This window comes from Equus quagga, chromosome 1 (assembly GCF_021613505.1).
Source record: "Equus quagga isolate Etosha38 chromosome 1, UCLA_HA_Equagga_1.0, whole genome shotgun sequence".
Classification (NCBI taxonomy): Eukaryota; Metazoa; Chordata; class Mammalia; order Perissodactyla; family Equidae; genus Equus; species Equus quagga.
In genome coordinates, this window is record NC_060267.1 from 23,327,778 (window position 1) to 23,344,769 (window position 16,992).

The window sequence follows — 16,992 nt, forward strand, 5'->3', positions numbered from 1 at the left end:
AATGTTGAATTACTGCTCTGAGATTGCCAAGAACAACTAGCAACATTATAATATAGCTGCTAAATCATCCTCGATCCCAGAGGATGACTTGAAGCAGAGCCTCTAGCTGACTCACAATGAAAATGTAGCATGAGCAAAAAATAAGCATTGTTGTCTTAAGCCACTGAAATTTTTGGATGTGTTTGTTACTGAGACAGACTCACTCCTATTCTGACTGACATCTTAGTTTTAAGATCTTATTATTGGAGCCTCCTGTTTAATGTCCTAATTCTGAGACATCTACTTCAGTGGCTTTCAACATGGAGTTCTTACACTCCCTCATATTGTACGCAAAATTTAGGAGGCTGGGGGAGAGGGTTCACAATGTTCATTAAATTCTGACTTTAGCTCTACTGTGTTGCTGATTCTTAAGTAATCTATGAGTTTAGTCTATAACCATTACGGGTAACCTCTAGTTGCCAACCTTGACTTGGATCTCCTAGTCCCAGATTCTTACTTATCTTTGCAACCCATCATCACTCATCATCTGGCTATGACAAAATGTGTCTGTGACTTGCTTCCTGCACCAGCTCTGGATATTTGCTTGATCTTTAAACTCTAACTGGTGATTGGTGCCCAAAGTAGGTCCTCAGAAAATGTTTTTTAATCAATGAGGCCTGAGCCAAGAGAGATCAACAGTGTCAATAGCTCTGGCTCTGTCTGAGACCTTGTTCCTAGAAAGACAAGGAAAAATGGCTGCTGTGAATTTTAACTCAGAATCCTCGCAAAGCCGGAAGGGTCTAGGTAATAAGTAAATTCTCTAGAAGCAATTCACCATATGAGCACACAAATCTAGCTTCTTTATTATTTTAAGTCATTGAATTTTCATAAACTTACCCTAAACTGACTCCCCTTTAGATGATGTAGTGAAGTGATAATCAAGGCCACCCTCTCCAGATGCTTACAATGTTTAAGAAGCTGAAATTTTCTAGCTTAGCTTTCTCCTTTTCGCTAAGCCCTGTGTTAATTTGACACGATCCCAACAGAAATATCACATCTGTTGCTGGTTTAAGACCTATGAAATCTTGTTGACTTATCAGTTTTATGTATATCTACATATTCAATTAAGATGCCTCTGCAAGGTTTAGTACACTGCTGCAACTTCTTATCTCTGTGTAGTTACTCATAACTTTATCATCAGTGATTTGTTTTGGATGCTTAGCTTTAAGTTTGCACATCAAATTCTCTAATAAAAGTAAAATGGTTTAGGGCCGGCCCAGTGGCGCAGCGGTTAAGTTCGTATGTTTCGCTTCTCGGCCACCCAGGTTCGCCAGTTCGGATCCTGGATGCGGACATGGCACCGCTTGGCAAAAGCCACGCTGTGGTAGGCGTCCCACATATAAAGTAGAGGACAATGGGCATGGATGTTAGCTCAGGGCCAGTCTTCCTCAGCAAAAAGAGGAAGATTGGCAGTAGTTAGCTCAGGGCTAATCTTCCCCCCAAAAAAGTAAAATGGTTTAATTAATAAATTTAATTACCTAACAATGTACATTTTATATAAATACACATACATGCATACATATGTATAACAGTATATTGAATAATATATACTATTCAATATAATATATATTTTATAATACATTAACAACATAATATGCATATATAGATGGTATATGGATAATCTTGAAGCAAAAAAACCTATTAATATTTTTTCTAAAAGAATACAAGCACTTTATATGTGATATATAGATTCTTTCCTCTTAACTGCACAGGATGCTGAACATCTTTTGCTTTGCAACATACCTGGGTACCATCCTCCTAATCTTTTAAAATATGTATTTTAGAGAGAGAGAATTAAACTATGTAGGCTACAAAATATAAGTCAAAATCCAATATGTCCTCTCTTTCTTCATATTTTGTTTCTATTTTATTGATCTTTTATCGTAAAGGATGCAAAATATCCTTTAATTAGGTAAGGGTATTCATTGAATATGTTACACAAATCAGGATCGGTCTTTGAGTATCCCATTTCTATGGAATTTCAATTTTGCAATTATTATGCTCTTCCACATCTTTCGGCACTAATTTAATCAAATATATTATGCCTATCTGCTTCTCTAGAAAAAAAAAGTAGAGTGTCAGGGTGCCCCGGTAGTAGCCTAAAGGAAAGTAAAATAGAGAGAAATTAACCAGCTCCAATGTGATTCTCTCCTTGAGGAAAGCCCAGACAAATTCACTTCTTTCCACCATGGAAACGGCATTATCCTCCTGACCTGGTGCAAGCAGAGTAAAAGAGGTCGTAGACGTTCCTAACTAAGCATCCAGAGTGGTGTATACTATTGTGCCGCAATGGATGGTACTTTAACAGGGAACCATTTGAATGATGAAATATTTGATTAATAGAACTCTGTTTACTGTTTTCCATCAATCCCTCAAGAATAACTATGGGATTAATAGATTACAAAAGGGATAACTTGTCAGAGAAATGACATCTTCTCAGCTGGTGCGGGGCCGTCTCCTAATTTATTTGATTAAACCATGTAACTTTTGGTAAACCTTAAGCCTAGGGCTATCATATACATCAATTTTCCATGTCTGGAAAGTAATTATTTCCTCTGTGTTCACCACTGGGAAAAAATAATTGAGATGGAACTTAAAGATATCCATTATTATAGAGTCTCTAGATAATGGATACAAACAAACTTGCACACACACTTGGACCACTGTCTCATCAATTTGCATGACGTCATCCATAATTCCATCAAATTCTCCCTCTATTTTCAAAAAGATAGAAATCAGCAAATAATCATTTAGTAACTTAGCATATGTTTGATTTCCTCTTCTGGACTCTCATTAAGTATTATATTAGGTTTCCGTATTTACTTTTCCTTGATGAAAAATAAAACAAGGGACAGCTTATGTACTTTCATAAAGATGCATTCCAATAGCATTTGAGCCAGATGCTGTGCATTCCATGTGCTAATTTCACTCCATGAGTGAAGCATATTTAAAATTATGTATTATGGCATAGGAAATTAGTATTTATTGACGACCTGCTGGTGCAAGGCATTCATTTGGGCTTTTTGCTTGAAATTGATAATTATTATAGTTGTATGATAACAATGTAATAAGATCATCACCATAAATTACATCATTTCATTATATGACCAAAGTACTTACTCTTGTTATTACAACAACTAATATTTATTGAGGGCTAAAGTGCTCAAGAAACTAAAATATATATTTTCTGTTACTATAATAGCAACTAACATTTGTGGGGAGTTCACTATATAGCGGGCACCACACCAATTGCTTTGCATACATTGTTGTCTTTCATTGTCAAACAGCCCTAAAATAGGTTCTAATATCCCATTTTACACTTGAGGAAACTGAAGCTCAGAAAGTGAACTTAACCTAGGGTCACATAGCTAAAGGGTGTCAGGACGAAAGCAGATACTGTTTCTACTACACCACATTGCCTTCCAGACAAAACAAAACTAAAAGCAACCGAGATTGTTAGCAATCTTTAGTTTGTTTCTCCACTTTAGAAGCATGAATTTCCCCAGGTTAATAATACTGATGATGGTGTTGATACTAGTAATACTAATAACAACCCTATAACAACAACCCATGTCTTAAAAGTAAGGAAACTGTCTAACTTTTCCAAGGTATTTTTGCCAGTGAAATAGTTAAGATGGGGCTAAAATCCAGATATTTGATTCCTGGATTGGAATTTTTCTTCTGTAACAAGCTGATAAACTAATGAGAGAAGTGAAATAAGCAACTATGAACAATGGTCACAGAACACCTCTTACGTGTGTCAAATCAATGCGGATTCTGGACAGATGATGCACTCCCACAGAGTAATAAGGATGCAACAGTGTGTTTTCCATTAATGTTTTAAACTTCATCAATCAGACAATACTAACAGTAAATTTGTGATCATTTGGATATGCTGCAGTATGTTACGTTTATCAAAGCCAAGTCACGCGAAACCAATAGTATCAAAAGCAGCAAACTGTGCCCTATTCCTACACAGCCTCTAGCTCTCTCTCTTTTTCTCTCTCTTTCTTTCTCTCTGCTCCTCCCTCTCTCCCTCCCTCCCTTTCCTCCCTCCATTCCTCTCTCACCAAGCCTCCCTGCCTCTCTGGCTGCCCTGCTGGGTCAGCCCTCCTGACCAGAGTCAGCCATTCATTTCAGCTTTTCTTCTCATCAGCCCATTCTCAGCAACCAGCTCCCCCTTTACTCCCAGCCTTAGTAATTAATTGTGCTATTACTGTGAATTAATCGTACAAGCAAGTCAATGTTTAGCCTAATTAAGAGTGAAGCCAACAAATTATTTAAAGCACCACTCCAGCAGAATTTGCATTCAGCCTTGTGTTAGCAGCCAATCAAGCTTTTCAGCATTTGACGCAAGTACTTCCAGGCTTCACGAAGACGTGGAGCTAAGCCTTCTCCCCACCCCAGCTCCTGAACCCCATCCAGGACCTCCATCCTGTCCCCATCCCTATACACCCATCCCTTTGAAAATCATATCATACCTCTTTTTTCATTTACTACAATTTAAATTGATAGCTTTGTTCTTCAATAATTTTGTCACTTTAGATCATGCAAAAACGGTATAGTTTAACATCATGAAAGACTACTTCAATTTTTTCTTGCCATTTCTCAAAATAAACTTAGCACCATTAAAAACAAACACATACACATTCTTTCCTTAGGACGACACTACCAGTGTAAACAATGGCAGCAGGTCAACCAACTTTGTACTTGAAGAGCAACAGCAAGTGAAAATCTCAGTTCTTAACAGTAAAAACATGTATCAGGGCTCCTAATTCTAAATCAGTGGTGACTAGAAAGAGGAAAAAAGTTTGAGTAAGGAATCTGAAAGCATTAGTGATGGTTTTAAAAATAGTAAACTTAGTAAAGAAAAAAGTACTGCCTGCAGTGAAATTTCACCCTGAATATTTTCCATTAAAGGGAAATTCAGCTGTGGGAAAAATAATGTGCTGAAACCTATATCTCTGGCAGCAGAAACTGAAGCTATAAATCAGAGAGTCTTTTCTGACCACATGTGTGGACACACTGAAGGACCAGAGTATTGATCATTGGCAACTAGACTTTTGGTGGTGAACACAATGTAGGCTACACAGTAGTTGAAATATAATGATGTACACTTGAGATTTATATAATATAATTATATATAATTATATAATTATATAATGTCATAAATCCATGTTACCTCAACAAAAAAAAAAGAGAAGAGTCTGAGAGACCAACGCCTAGGGCAGCTGTGCATATGAACTTTAAAAAGCATTAGATCCTGGCAATCTCATCCAGCCCATAGACAAGTCTATGCTAGTCTCTCACTTGCTTATTTTTCCTATTCATCCTTGCTGGTGTTTGCTGCCGCCACTGTACATAGAAGCCATGCATTTTAGGTTTTAGGAAAGTGTCCATTTCAAATATTCCCTCCTGTTGCCTTCCCCAGACCAATCGCCCTTATCATATCACACCTTTTTTTTAAATTTTTTTGAGGAAGATTAGCCCTGAGCTAACACCTGCTGCCAATCCTCCTCTTTTTGCTGAGGAAGACTTGCCCTGAGCTAACATCTGTGCCCATCTTCCTACTTTATATGTGGGACGCCTACCACAGCATGGCTTTTGCCAAGCGGTGCCATGTCCACACCTGGGATCTGAACTGGTGAACCCTGGGCCACCGAAGCGGAACGTGCACACCTAACCGCTGCACCACCAGGCCGGCCCATATCACACTCTTTGAGTGTGTTCACCACACTCATACCTTTAATGAGTGTTATACATCAGTTCTCACTAAAACTTATCAGAAAGGAAACAGAAGAGAAAGACAGAGTCTATTCCATTTCCATTATACCCACCAATTCATTCTCACCTTCATTTTTTTCAGGTCCTAAAATGAACACTAATACTTATTTTCAAAATTGCCTGAACCACTTTGTCTTATTTCTTAATTTCTGTCTCTGTAATACCTAACACATACTGATGCATTAATTAATATTTGTAGCAATTCTCTGGAAAAGGCTTTGCATCAAGAAAAATAAAACTTTTCTTTGTGATTAACACTAGGAAACATCAGCTTCTTCATATCCTGCCCTAAATCATACGCAGTCTTTGAAATTTATTCCAGTTCACAGAGGACTTTTTATAAGTGAGTAAAGTGTCTAATTTCCTCAGGGCTAAACAAAATACTTATCTTTGTAATACTGGACTAAGTCTATAAACATATAGATGTATATGTGTGCATATACGTGTATATATATACTATTATTTAAGCCAGTTTTAGAACATAAAAAGGGGCCAAGCACATTACAAAATAACAAGTGCTTATTATAGAGCTTGCTATGTGGATTTCTTCAAAAAGTCCATTAACAACTAGGAAGGCAAATATTTCAATACCAAGTTGCAGAAATCCAGAAGAGGGAAGATTCTCTTCAGAGAAAAGCCACCTGATACATTGAGGCAACCAGTGCTGAAAACATGCCTTTTGCTGCCATCAAGTGGCTCTTTGGGGAATCTTTTTTTTTTTTTTTGAGGAAGATTAGCCCTGAGCTAACATTGCTGCCTATCCTCCTCTTTTTGCTGAGGACAATTGACCCTGAGCTAACATCTGTGCCCACCTTCCTCTATTTTATATGCAGGATGCTACCACAGCATGGCTTGATGAGCGGTGTGCAGGTCCACACCCAGGATCCAAATCAGTGAACCCTGGGCTGCAGAAGCGGAGTGCACAAACTTAACTGCTAGGCCACCGGGCCAGTCCCTCTTTTGGGAATCTTTTTATGCACCTCGACCATGGTGTCTCCTCTTTGTCCTCCCACCATTTCATTCCCTATGCATTATACATGTATTTTTCTTTGGGGAATTGCAATATTTGAAAAGACCAGGCAAGCCTTTCGTAAATTAACGCTTTATACTCTGAATGCTATAAAAATTCCATGACTAAGAAGTTCTTCAGAAATACAACATCAAAAAGGGTTTGAAGTGTCCAAACACCAAAAACCCTTCCTGGCCCTATGTGACTCATTTAGTTTCTAGTCATAAAGACCTCAACCTGGGCTTTGGGGCACGCCTCTCTTCATCTCTACCAACAGAGAATTGATAAATAGATTGGCTCTAGGATACCTAGTTGAACAGAGAGGAAATAAAAAAAACTGCAGGAATATTTATTTAGAATCATTTTTAATCCAGTCAAGTCTGTCCCTGTGGAAGACAAGGGTCTCATGTTTCTTTCCTATTAGGGTCACTTTCTTGAGGCTTCAGTGAAACAACGCAGCAGGTTATTGGACCAGGATTCCTACAGAACCCTAATTTTAACTTAGGTGATTGCTTTGCCACTTTTTCTTTCAGTATTTTCCCTATTCTTTCCCAGGAGATAGTTAATTCAACATAGAGTTGAAGGAAAGGAAAAAGGACACTTGATATTTTAAAAACAAACAACACAAAACCCAAATGTCGTGGCAGCAGCCCCATCCTGTTCTGAGACGGCAGCAACATTCATCTCAGAGGATTGGTCCTTTGATTGGAAAATGCATTAATTATGAAAGGAAAGGTTCCAGATAAATCAAACTGGACAGAAGTTGCAATGAAAGGGAACTAAATTGCTCTACATAATGAACCAGAGGAATTCTGGAAGTTATTTAGGGGGGGCTTCAGAGAGCAGTGGAAACCTGCAAGATGGAGAACAGCCAGAGATATTTTGGGGGTTCTAAAATCCAAAGGAAAGTGTATATTAAAACCAGAAAACCCCGCCTGTGGTTGTGAGTTTCCTGGGAGATGTTTTTTTCCACCCAAAACCAACCTAAGTCAGACAGGCTTCCTAAATGCTGCCCATGCTAGTGGTTACATGTTTCCTGGCCCACCCTTTCTCTGCAGCACTTTGCAGAACTATCTAATGTGGGGGCTTCTATTTCAATTTCTCACTTAATAGGAGCCCAAATCCTCATTTCTGATCCTGACATGAGAGTTAAAACTCAAGTCCCTAAGTCACTGCCTCTTGGCCTCTGGGTTTTTTTCTTACCTTTGGGTAAACTCAGCTGTGCATTTTAAGAGTCTATCAGGTTGTGTTATATTTTCCAGCATTTCTAAGGATTCTGTAGTAGGACAGGCTTCAGGTTATCTAGTCTGCTGCCATATAAAAAGGAAGATGCTCATAAAATGTCTAGATGTGAAACTCTGCCCAGGACCAGAACCTTCTCTGCAGCAAAATCCTCACCTACAACCTCAAACATTTATAGAAGGATGAACTTAGTTTTGTCTTGGTGACCAAAAGAAGTTAAGGTAAGCAGCAGTTTGGCGCTGTGAAGGGTAGACGGGTGGAGAGAGAAGCAAAGGTGGGGGAGACTTTTCCCGGTGGAGGTAGGATGATGCATTGTCTGAGCCTCGGCCCCTTTTAGCGCAGACAGCAACTGCCCTCCTTCCCTCACCATCCGCCTGCCTCTCAGCTTGCATCCCCACTGACGGCTAAAGCCACAGTTAGCGCAGACTTGAGGGAGTTCACCGTACTGAGAAAACCAGGAGCGGGCGACCTGACTCTTACCAAGTCAGTTCTGGCTAAAACTCTTGAGGTTCTGGTCAGATAAACCTAGAAATTTTGTTCTTTGTAACAAAGGATCAAGGGACTGCAGCTTAGCCTAAATTTACACCCAATCTTAAAATTGGTGGGGGAAGGGGGGAGGCCAAATCATTCTAAGGAAACTCCTTTCTTCCTCTCTGAAACACTAAACCCTCTCATTATAGGCCTGAAGGCTTCCCAGTTTGGAAAAGAGTTCTAAAATATATGAACACAAGTCTAGCCATCATAGAAAATTCCTGAAATCCTTTTGGGAATGGCTCTAGACCAATATTCCTGGAGAGATCCACAAACCAGAACACGTTGGAACCCCCAGGGCAAATGAGATTCAGCGTAAATAAGCCTGGGTTCTTCTCCACCATCAGCCATCCTGATAGAAAACTCGTCAACCGTGATATCTGTGTGTCTGTTGTCCCTTCTGCACCCTATGGCTCCATCATGCCCACCCTGCAAAGGATGAGGCCATGTCTCAGACAGCACAGTGCCTCCTGCAGAACCACAAAAGCACAGTTGCATCCATTTGCTCTAAGAACTGATTTTCCTCCAAATATACATTGCTGCCTCAAGGTGCTCACTAGTTCAAATGGCATATGTCATAAAAATTAGTAATACATCTTTTATAAACGGCGATTGACTTTTTTTTAATGTGTAGAACTGAACCATTTGTCCCTTGCTTTGGACTTAAAAAAAAAAAATGGCGCCATTCACATGTCCTCTCAGTAAATTATCCTTTTCCACCAAAAATGAGGTATACTGGTAAAGAGTTTGAGAGTTACATAAGGATATGGGATACTGTATTCATCTAAGAATAAAAAAGAATCACTTTGAATTTTAGTTAAGATAAATACACATAAATTCTAGACTAACCCGTCTCTTGTTTCTTTCACATAGCTTCTACTTGTGGCCAAGTAGTTAAGTTCATGCACTCCACTTTGGTGGCCCAGGGTTTGTGGGTTCAGATCCTGGGCACAGACCTATACACCGCTCATCAGGCCACGCTGTGGCAGCATCCCACACAGAAGAACTAGAAGGACTTACAACTAGGATAAACAACTATGTACCGGAGCTTTGGGGAGAAAAAGGAAAAAGAAAAAAAAAGAGGAAGATTGGCAACAGATGTTAGCTCAGAGCTAATCTTCCTCACCAAAAAAAAGAAAACAAAAAAAACCCAATAAAAATACAAAGAAAGCCTAACAGACATATGGTGATTGAGTAACAGGATCAACCATCAATCAAATCTGTGCTAGCCTAAGAGCAGACTGTACTACTAGAATTCACTATTTAATAGCTCAACTCCTTTTCTATTATTGTTGAAAATAGAGGTTGAATTATAATGTAACCTTAGACAAGTGACAAAACCTCTCTATTCCTCAGTTTCTTAATCTGTAAAACAGAGATAATAAAAATACTTATTGCATAGGGTCATTGTGAGGTTTAACTGAGACAATTCATGTCTGGTACTGAGTGCTCAATAACTGCTAGCTCTCATTAAGATTAGTTTTATTATTAGCTATTGAGTGTTTTACAATGTGCCACGGATTATCTATTATTGCATTTAATTTATTGCTTTTAAATCTGCTTCTTTCCTTAGAATAAGCACTTTTGATTAGTACAGACCTCATTAGCTCCACATTAAAAACAAAACAGAATTAGATGAAAAGGCAACTTCTGAGCAAAGGATATATTTTATATAGTATTTAATGTATTACCTCCAGCAATTGCTTAAAAAAATGTAAGTTTTACAGGAGTCCCTTCCACTCTGATCCCAGTGCTGGCAGTGCACAGTCCCTCTCAGACAGACCTCGGGTTATGCTAGATAATTCCAGGAGAACAAGTACTCGTCCTATTGTTACAGGCACTGCTCTAAGGCTGAGGCTTATTCGGACTAGCCAGAGGCTAGAGTCTGTAACTTCACCATTTAAAAATTGACCTGGTATTTATGGCATCATTCAAAGCCCAAGGAACAATCACAGACAAAGCATTTTAATAACTTCCTAAAGCCTGAACATTTGATTTAAAATCACATTTGTGAATTTACCACTGTTAGTGTGGACTAAAGTACAAACCTTGTGAAATACCTGCTTTCCCTTTACTATTCATCTCCTTTAATGGTGGGGGAAAAACAATAAAATTTTAATTGAGCCATCCCTCTCAGAATTGAACAGTGGTGGTCAAAATCTATACACAACATCAAGACAACTGCACTACGGAACTGGCCAATGATCTTGCCTAGCCCATATTTAGAAGAAAAGGGTATTACTCAGCTTTCCAATCTATTGGGGAGCATAGATCAAAACCTTCCTTAGGAAGTATTTCAGTGCACAACAGATACCTAACGTGGTTTATTATTGTCACTAATCGAATTCTTAACGATGTAGGCTAAGCCATTCTCCTTATACGCTGCCTTTAAAACTTACTAAGAACAAACCAAGAACTAGAGAAAGTTAAAAAAAATCTACAGTCTACTTGTTAGCATATCTTCATGCCATGGTGATTTGATCAGTGATTTGATAAGTATAGATCACAACCCTGGATTTAATCCAGGGTGGCCCACTTCTAAAATGACCCATTTATAACAAAGGTCTCTCTGTTGGATATGTCAAGAGAGTTAAAAAAAGAAAAATGCTACCAGTATCAAGCACTTTTATTTAGTGAGGCATTGCAGAGAAATGGAACTGCAAACCTGGAGACATTCTCAGCCCAGCTTTACTAGTCATGTGAGTGTAAACAAGTCAGCAAGCTTTCCTGAATTTCATTCTCTCTGTCACTATAATGAAATTAGTATTCCCTCACACTATTCCACAGAGAAGTCCTAAAGAATAAGGAACACAATATAAGTATGGTAAAATGCCATAAGCTTCTTGGAGAAAAGACTCGAAATGTCTTAAGGAAAAACAATGCAAAATTAACCCTACTTAGGGTAGAATATTTAGGAAGGAGATTTAGGCTGCTACAAAATAAAATATTCTCTTCGAATTCTTACAAGTTTTGAACATAACACTCACCACAGTAGAAAGTGGAAAGACAACCTACCCCATGTTCCCATCCATTAGAAGAATCGTGTTGTATATGTGAGAAAATATGAAGAGAAAGAGAATTGTGCTGAAGAACATTGTCATCCATGACCCATGATCCTCTCGAAACATCTTTAACCGGAGCAATTGACCTGCAATATAAATATTATTAGAAATCAGTGTATATCGTAATTCCAACTTTATACATCTTTGCTTTATTTTAGCGAATCTCTATTATCTCACTATATTCTGAAGTCTTTGCCATAGGACTGGATTATGAGTGAGATCACTATATAAGGTCCTTTCTGCTATTTTATAAATGTGTGATCACGGATGAAGTCCAAGATAACCCCTGTATCATTCTAGAGCAAATAACACTAACATGAGATTCTGGTACACAGAGATCATTCACTATGCTGGGGTAAAAACGAAGTCAATTAGAGCACTACTACCTGCTATTTTCTACTTCACAAACATGTTTTGGTTCATTTATACTGAAACTACTTAAAGTGAATGGTAAAGACATTGCATAAATTCCATATAATTCCCTTTGCTTCCATGGACCCATTCCCAACAGTGGCCAGGCAATAAAACCAAGGTAGACCTCACTTATACAAAGATCCAACTGATCCATCTGTCAGAAGAGACAGATGACTTAACCTTACTCTTAGATAACCATGTACAGGCGTGGGCACAAACGTGTGTGTTGGCAAGGGGAGTGTGTGTATGTGTGTTATGGAGCTTGATGTGGCTCCAGCACAACATAATTCCCACCCTGATGCCTAAAATTTCACTTACAAAGATAAATGCTAAAATTGGAAAGGACGTTAGAATGCAAATATTTCAAGGAGTAAAAACATATTAAGATGAACACTAAAGTAAAAATTACTAATACCAGAATTATTCCAGAGAAATGTTTTGATTTATGATAGAGAAGAGAAATGAAGGCATTAGTATCCTTAAAGGTGAGGAAGATGACAAACCATGTGAGAAAGAAAAAAATAAACATATGTCACCCTGGATTCTCCTAAGGTAAACTTTGTCAATTATACTGATCTCTATTCCTGAGAAAATATATCTAAATAATGATAAGGGAGATGATACACATATAGGAACTACGATTAAAATAGGCTAGGCCTGAAATCTTACAGTTGAATTTCTCAGTAGAGAAAATATTCCCTTTTCATTCACAATACGTCAAAGTTATGAAAAATATATATATATTTCCACCTGGAAATTATCTCTCTAGGGATAGACAGTAGCTCTCATGTAGGTTACTGAGCATAGGAAGAAATAATCTTTTAAGATTTAACTACTAAACTTTCCCTTGTACCTCACTTTTATTAAAAATAGGACTTTAGATTTCATTTAGAAATCAGGTTACCAGAAACATTACCCTAGCTAAACTTTAAATGGAGCCAAAAAGGGAGATCTCGTTCCATCATCTGGCCAGACAAACAAAGGGCAATCTGAAAGTTGGGGGAATGTGAATTATAACAGAAGAATGTCCAAAACTTTCTACGAAGCAAACGATACTAGCACTGAAAATAACTTTATAGAACGTGTTGACTAATTGAATCAATAATTATGGAAAGTCAGGGATTTGTAAGTCTCCACACAATACATTGACAGGAATATTATAAATAGATATTAAGCATAGAATGCTTGAGAGTAAAAAACACATGCCACAAATATCTTAAAGTGAACTTAAAGAATATTATTCATTCATTGAATATTTAATGTGGGCTTATTGCATCCCAGCCTTGGTTTTAGGTGTTGGAGATAGAGCTGTTAGCAAGGCAGGAAGAGGTTCGAAGTCAATCATCTTTTGGGTATCTAATGAAAATGTGACCTTATTTTAGACTCATGGGCTGTCTTTGTTCAAGGTCCCCTTTGCTGCAAGTCCTTTCAGCTTCAAACCAAGACCTATTTATTTAATTCAGCAGTTTATATTGAACAACTGCAAAGACCAGCAATTAGAGTTCCTTGAAAATTTAAATGTGAATTTTCTTCTTAACATATGCACATGTCAAAAAAATCACTAACGGATGTACTTTAAAAGTCAAATAATAATGCTGACGATTTAAGAGTGCTTTGAAAATAAAACAGATGGATTAACTATACACTGGCTGAAATAATACAAAGTTAGTAAAAAGTGTAACATGACAGTACCATTTATGCTGTCATTGCCAAGCTTATTGTCTGGCACTAATTTCAGTCATTAGAGTCATTAGAACACAATGGCAGGTTAACACAGCGTGATATTCACTTGAAACACACTATAACAGTGCTGCAATATATTAACGCCAATACTTGTGTGACCCAAATGTTGAGTCAAATCACATTACAAAAATTTCCCATAAGCTTCTTCAAGGTGAGCTCCTTGAGTTTCCATCCTAATGCTAAAAACACATATACATAGACTGCCATCAGTGGACTGCTCTCATAAATGACTTCCCATGCAATCTAATCAAACTAAGAACTTCAGAGTAACCTGAGGATGTCACATGAAAATGTGCTGTCTGTGCTCTGGAGTGTCATCATACATTTGGCTTGCCTATGACAGTAGTGGCTTATAACTGCTACCCTGGCATAATTATTAATAGTGCACCCTTCGTTTCTTAAGTCGACTGGTTTGGACAATAAATTATATGCCAACTTTCCTATAGGTCACAGAATTCAGAATTCTGAATTCATTCTAACACTTTCCTTTAGAGGAGTTGCAGGAGAAAACTAAGTGAAAACAGTCCTGATAGGTCAACAGAAGCAAAAAACATCACTAAGAGGGGTACATTTCTGACAAGGTCATAACTGAGTTTTATTTGAATCATAGATATATTTGTAAATCTGAGTGTAAGTTATTAACAAAATCTGTCTTGGACTATATGGACAATCACCTTTGATATGGTGAACGTAATTGGAAAATAAATTTTAAAATAACCAGAAGCATTAAGGTGGTACACAGGCCTACACGTGTATTGGAGATGAGAGTTGGGGGACACAGGGAGTGACTGTTATGAATGTTGGTTAAAGTCAACAGAAATGGCCTAAAACCTCAGACTCTTTCCTGGAAATACAGTCGGTTTAGGACTACTAAGATGTCAAAAAATTCTAACAAGATTAATGACCTTAAAGCATATTAAAAAATATATGATGAGCCCAAATATATTGTAAAAGATAGAGGTAGAAAAGTGTAAGAGTATTACAGAGAAACTGCTTGATTTCTTGGCTTCTTTGCTGCTGTGTTCTCATCAGGAAAAGAATGGAAAGGAACATTTCTTTTCTACCTCACAGCCAGACTTTTATTGTGAGTTCTGGGCCTCTTTTCTTCAGGAGTGGTTCTCACAAGGAGGCCTTGAACAAAGAAATAAACTAAACAATCTCAGAAGAAAAACAGAAGTGTTTGTGCTTCCACATAAGAGATGGGGGTAGCCCTACTCCTGGGAAGTTGTTAAAGCAGGGCTAGATAGATAGATTGAGGGCTTCTAGTTTCAGAGAGGATACAAAGATTTAGGTCTCTAAAGTGACAGAACCTCATTTAGGTTTGATTCCATGGACACTAGTGAAGGCCAAAGTATTAAGGGTCATGACCTTGGAAGTCAGGTAAGGAGACTGAGCTGGTCGCAAGAGATTAAGGCCAGTAGGACAGCCACTCACCTTCACTGGGAACACAATGACCTGGGTAGGATCCAAGACATCTGTTGAAGGAAGTCATCAAGAGGACATGACCACCAGCTGCCTCATAAGCTGCACCCAGGCAATAGGAGGCTCCTCACACCCTCCCCTGGCCTTGGAATGTACATTCTGCCCACCATTCCCACAGTGGGAGCTGTACTCAACAACACAGGCTTTGGGAGCAATGTGTTGTTGAGACCATCCGGATGGTATACGTGACTGAACTGGAGGCTTGGAGATCTATTCAACTTGTGTCTGCCCAAGATAATCCTTGTATGCAAGTTCCTTTGCTTATTAACACGGCCACCTAGCAATCGGGAGTGGTCTGCCTCTTTCTTTGGTCTCTCCTTGCCCCTCATTGTACAGTGGCCAGTTTCAGATTTCATCCAGGAAATTCCTGAGGTTATGAAGCAACTCTCTTAGACATCACAGTGCTGAAGAAGTGGCAGAAGACCATCATGCCAAGCAGCATTAGGAGAAGGGGAAGACAAGTAAATACAGACTGAAGGACTAGTTTTCAGGACCCTGGGACTTCTTTAAACTTTAGAGATAAAAAACATGATCTGAAAAATTACCAATATTGTACTCTCTGCTCACCTATACTCTTCCTGTGAGTCCTCCTGTATTCCCTGTGGGCCTTAAGATGCAGGTCAGAGATGACTTCCTCTAGGATGTAATCTTCATGGTTAAATATTTCATATACTAGAGTAACAGTCAGAAAGAGCTCGTGGGACGGACTCTTTCAGTGAGTAGTAAGTTCCCTTCGGAGCAGACAAGGAGGTACGGCCAGGTATAGTTTAAAGGGTTGGACTTTTTTTTTCCCCTGCTTTTTCTCCCCAAATTCCCCCAGTAGATAGTTGTGTATTTTAGTTGTGGGTCCTTCTAGTTGTGGCATGTGGGATGCCGCCTCAACGTGGCCTGAGGAGTGGTGCTATGTCTGCGCCTAGGATCCAAACCAGCGAAACCCTGGGCGGCTGAAGCAGAGCACATGAACTTAACCACTTGGCCACGGGGCCAACCCCAGGGTTGGACTTTTACGATCCTGACCAACTCAGGGATTGTAGGATTTGTTTTGTCAGTAAGAGATTAGCTCAAAGTGTGCTAACTCAAAAGACTATTGGTTAGAATAAAAAAGAAATTATCCTTACCCATTAAAAGAAAAAGTATTCCTCCTTATGTTCTGTCATTGTATGCCTAATATACAAAAGGAACCTAAAGTAACACATTGACAATATTCTTTAAAGGCCAAGCTAACATTTAACATTTTAAATATTAGAATACTTGACAATAAATGTAAGCCCTATTTCTTCTGCCTAGAATAAGAGAATAAAAGATAAAATAAAACTGGATCAGAGCACTTGAAAATGAACTGAACTTCACTTCCAATCAGACTATTATTTGTGTAAATTTATAGTTTATAAGAACCTGATGTGATTTGTTTAAGGTTTACTAGTTGAAAAATGGCAACAGAATTAAAAAAAAAAACTAAAATAAGAGAATTATTCTATGGATGGGACATCATTAAAGAAAATTATCTTACAAAACACACTGGAATATCATTAGGGAGAAAGGATGTTTTAGTTGTACAAACATGGCTTTATATACTAAGACCATAAAACGTGCACCCTAAGGCACCATTCCATTAATATTCAGATCAAATCTCGTTATTTCAGTGTATAGAGAGAATTTAAAAACTGAACAGCTGGTTATCACCCC

General features: G+C 38.3%; 1 protein-coding gene across 2 annotated transcripts in view; it reads right to left on the reverse strand.

Annotated features, from left to right (window-relative positions):
• The window catches only part of TMEM117 (transmembrane protein 117), a 425,103-nt gene that overhangs the window by 332,978 nt on the left and 75,133 nt on the right, over nt 1–16,992 (reverse strand). For both annotated transcript variants that reach the window (XM_046685850.1, XM_046685860.1), the window contains one exon: nt 11,621–11,753. In XM_046685850.1, the coding sequence (XP_046541806.1) occupies nt 11,621–11,753 (133 nt within the window). The remainder of the gene's footprint in view (nt 1–11,620; nt 11,754–16,992) is intronic.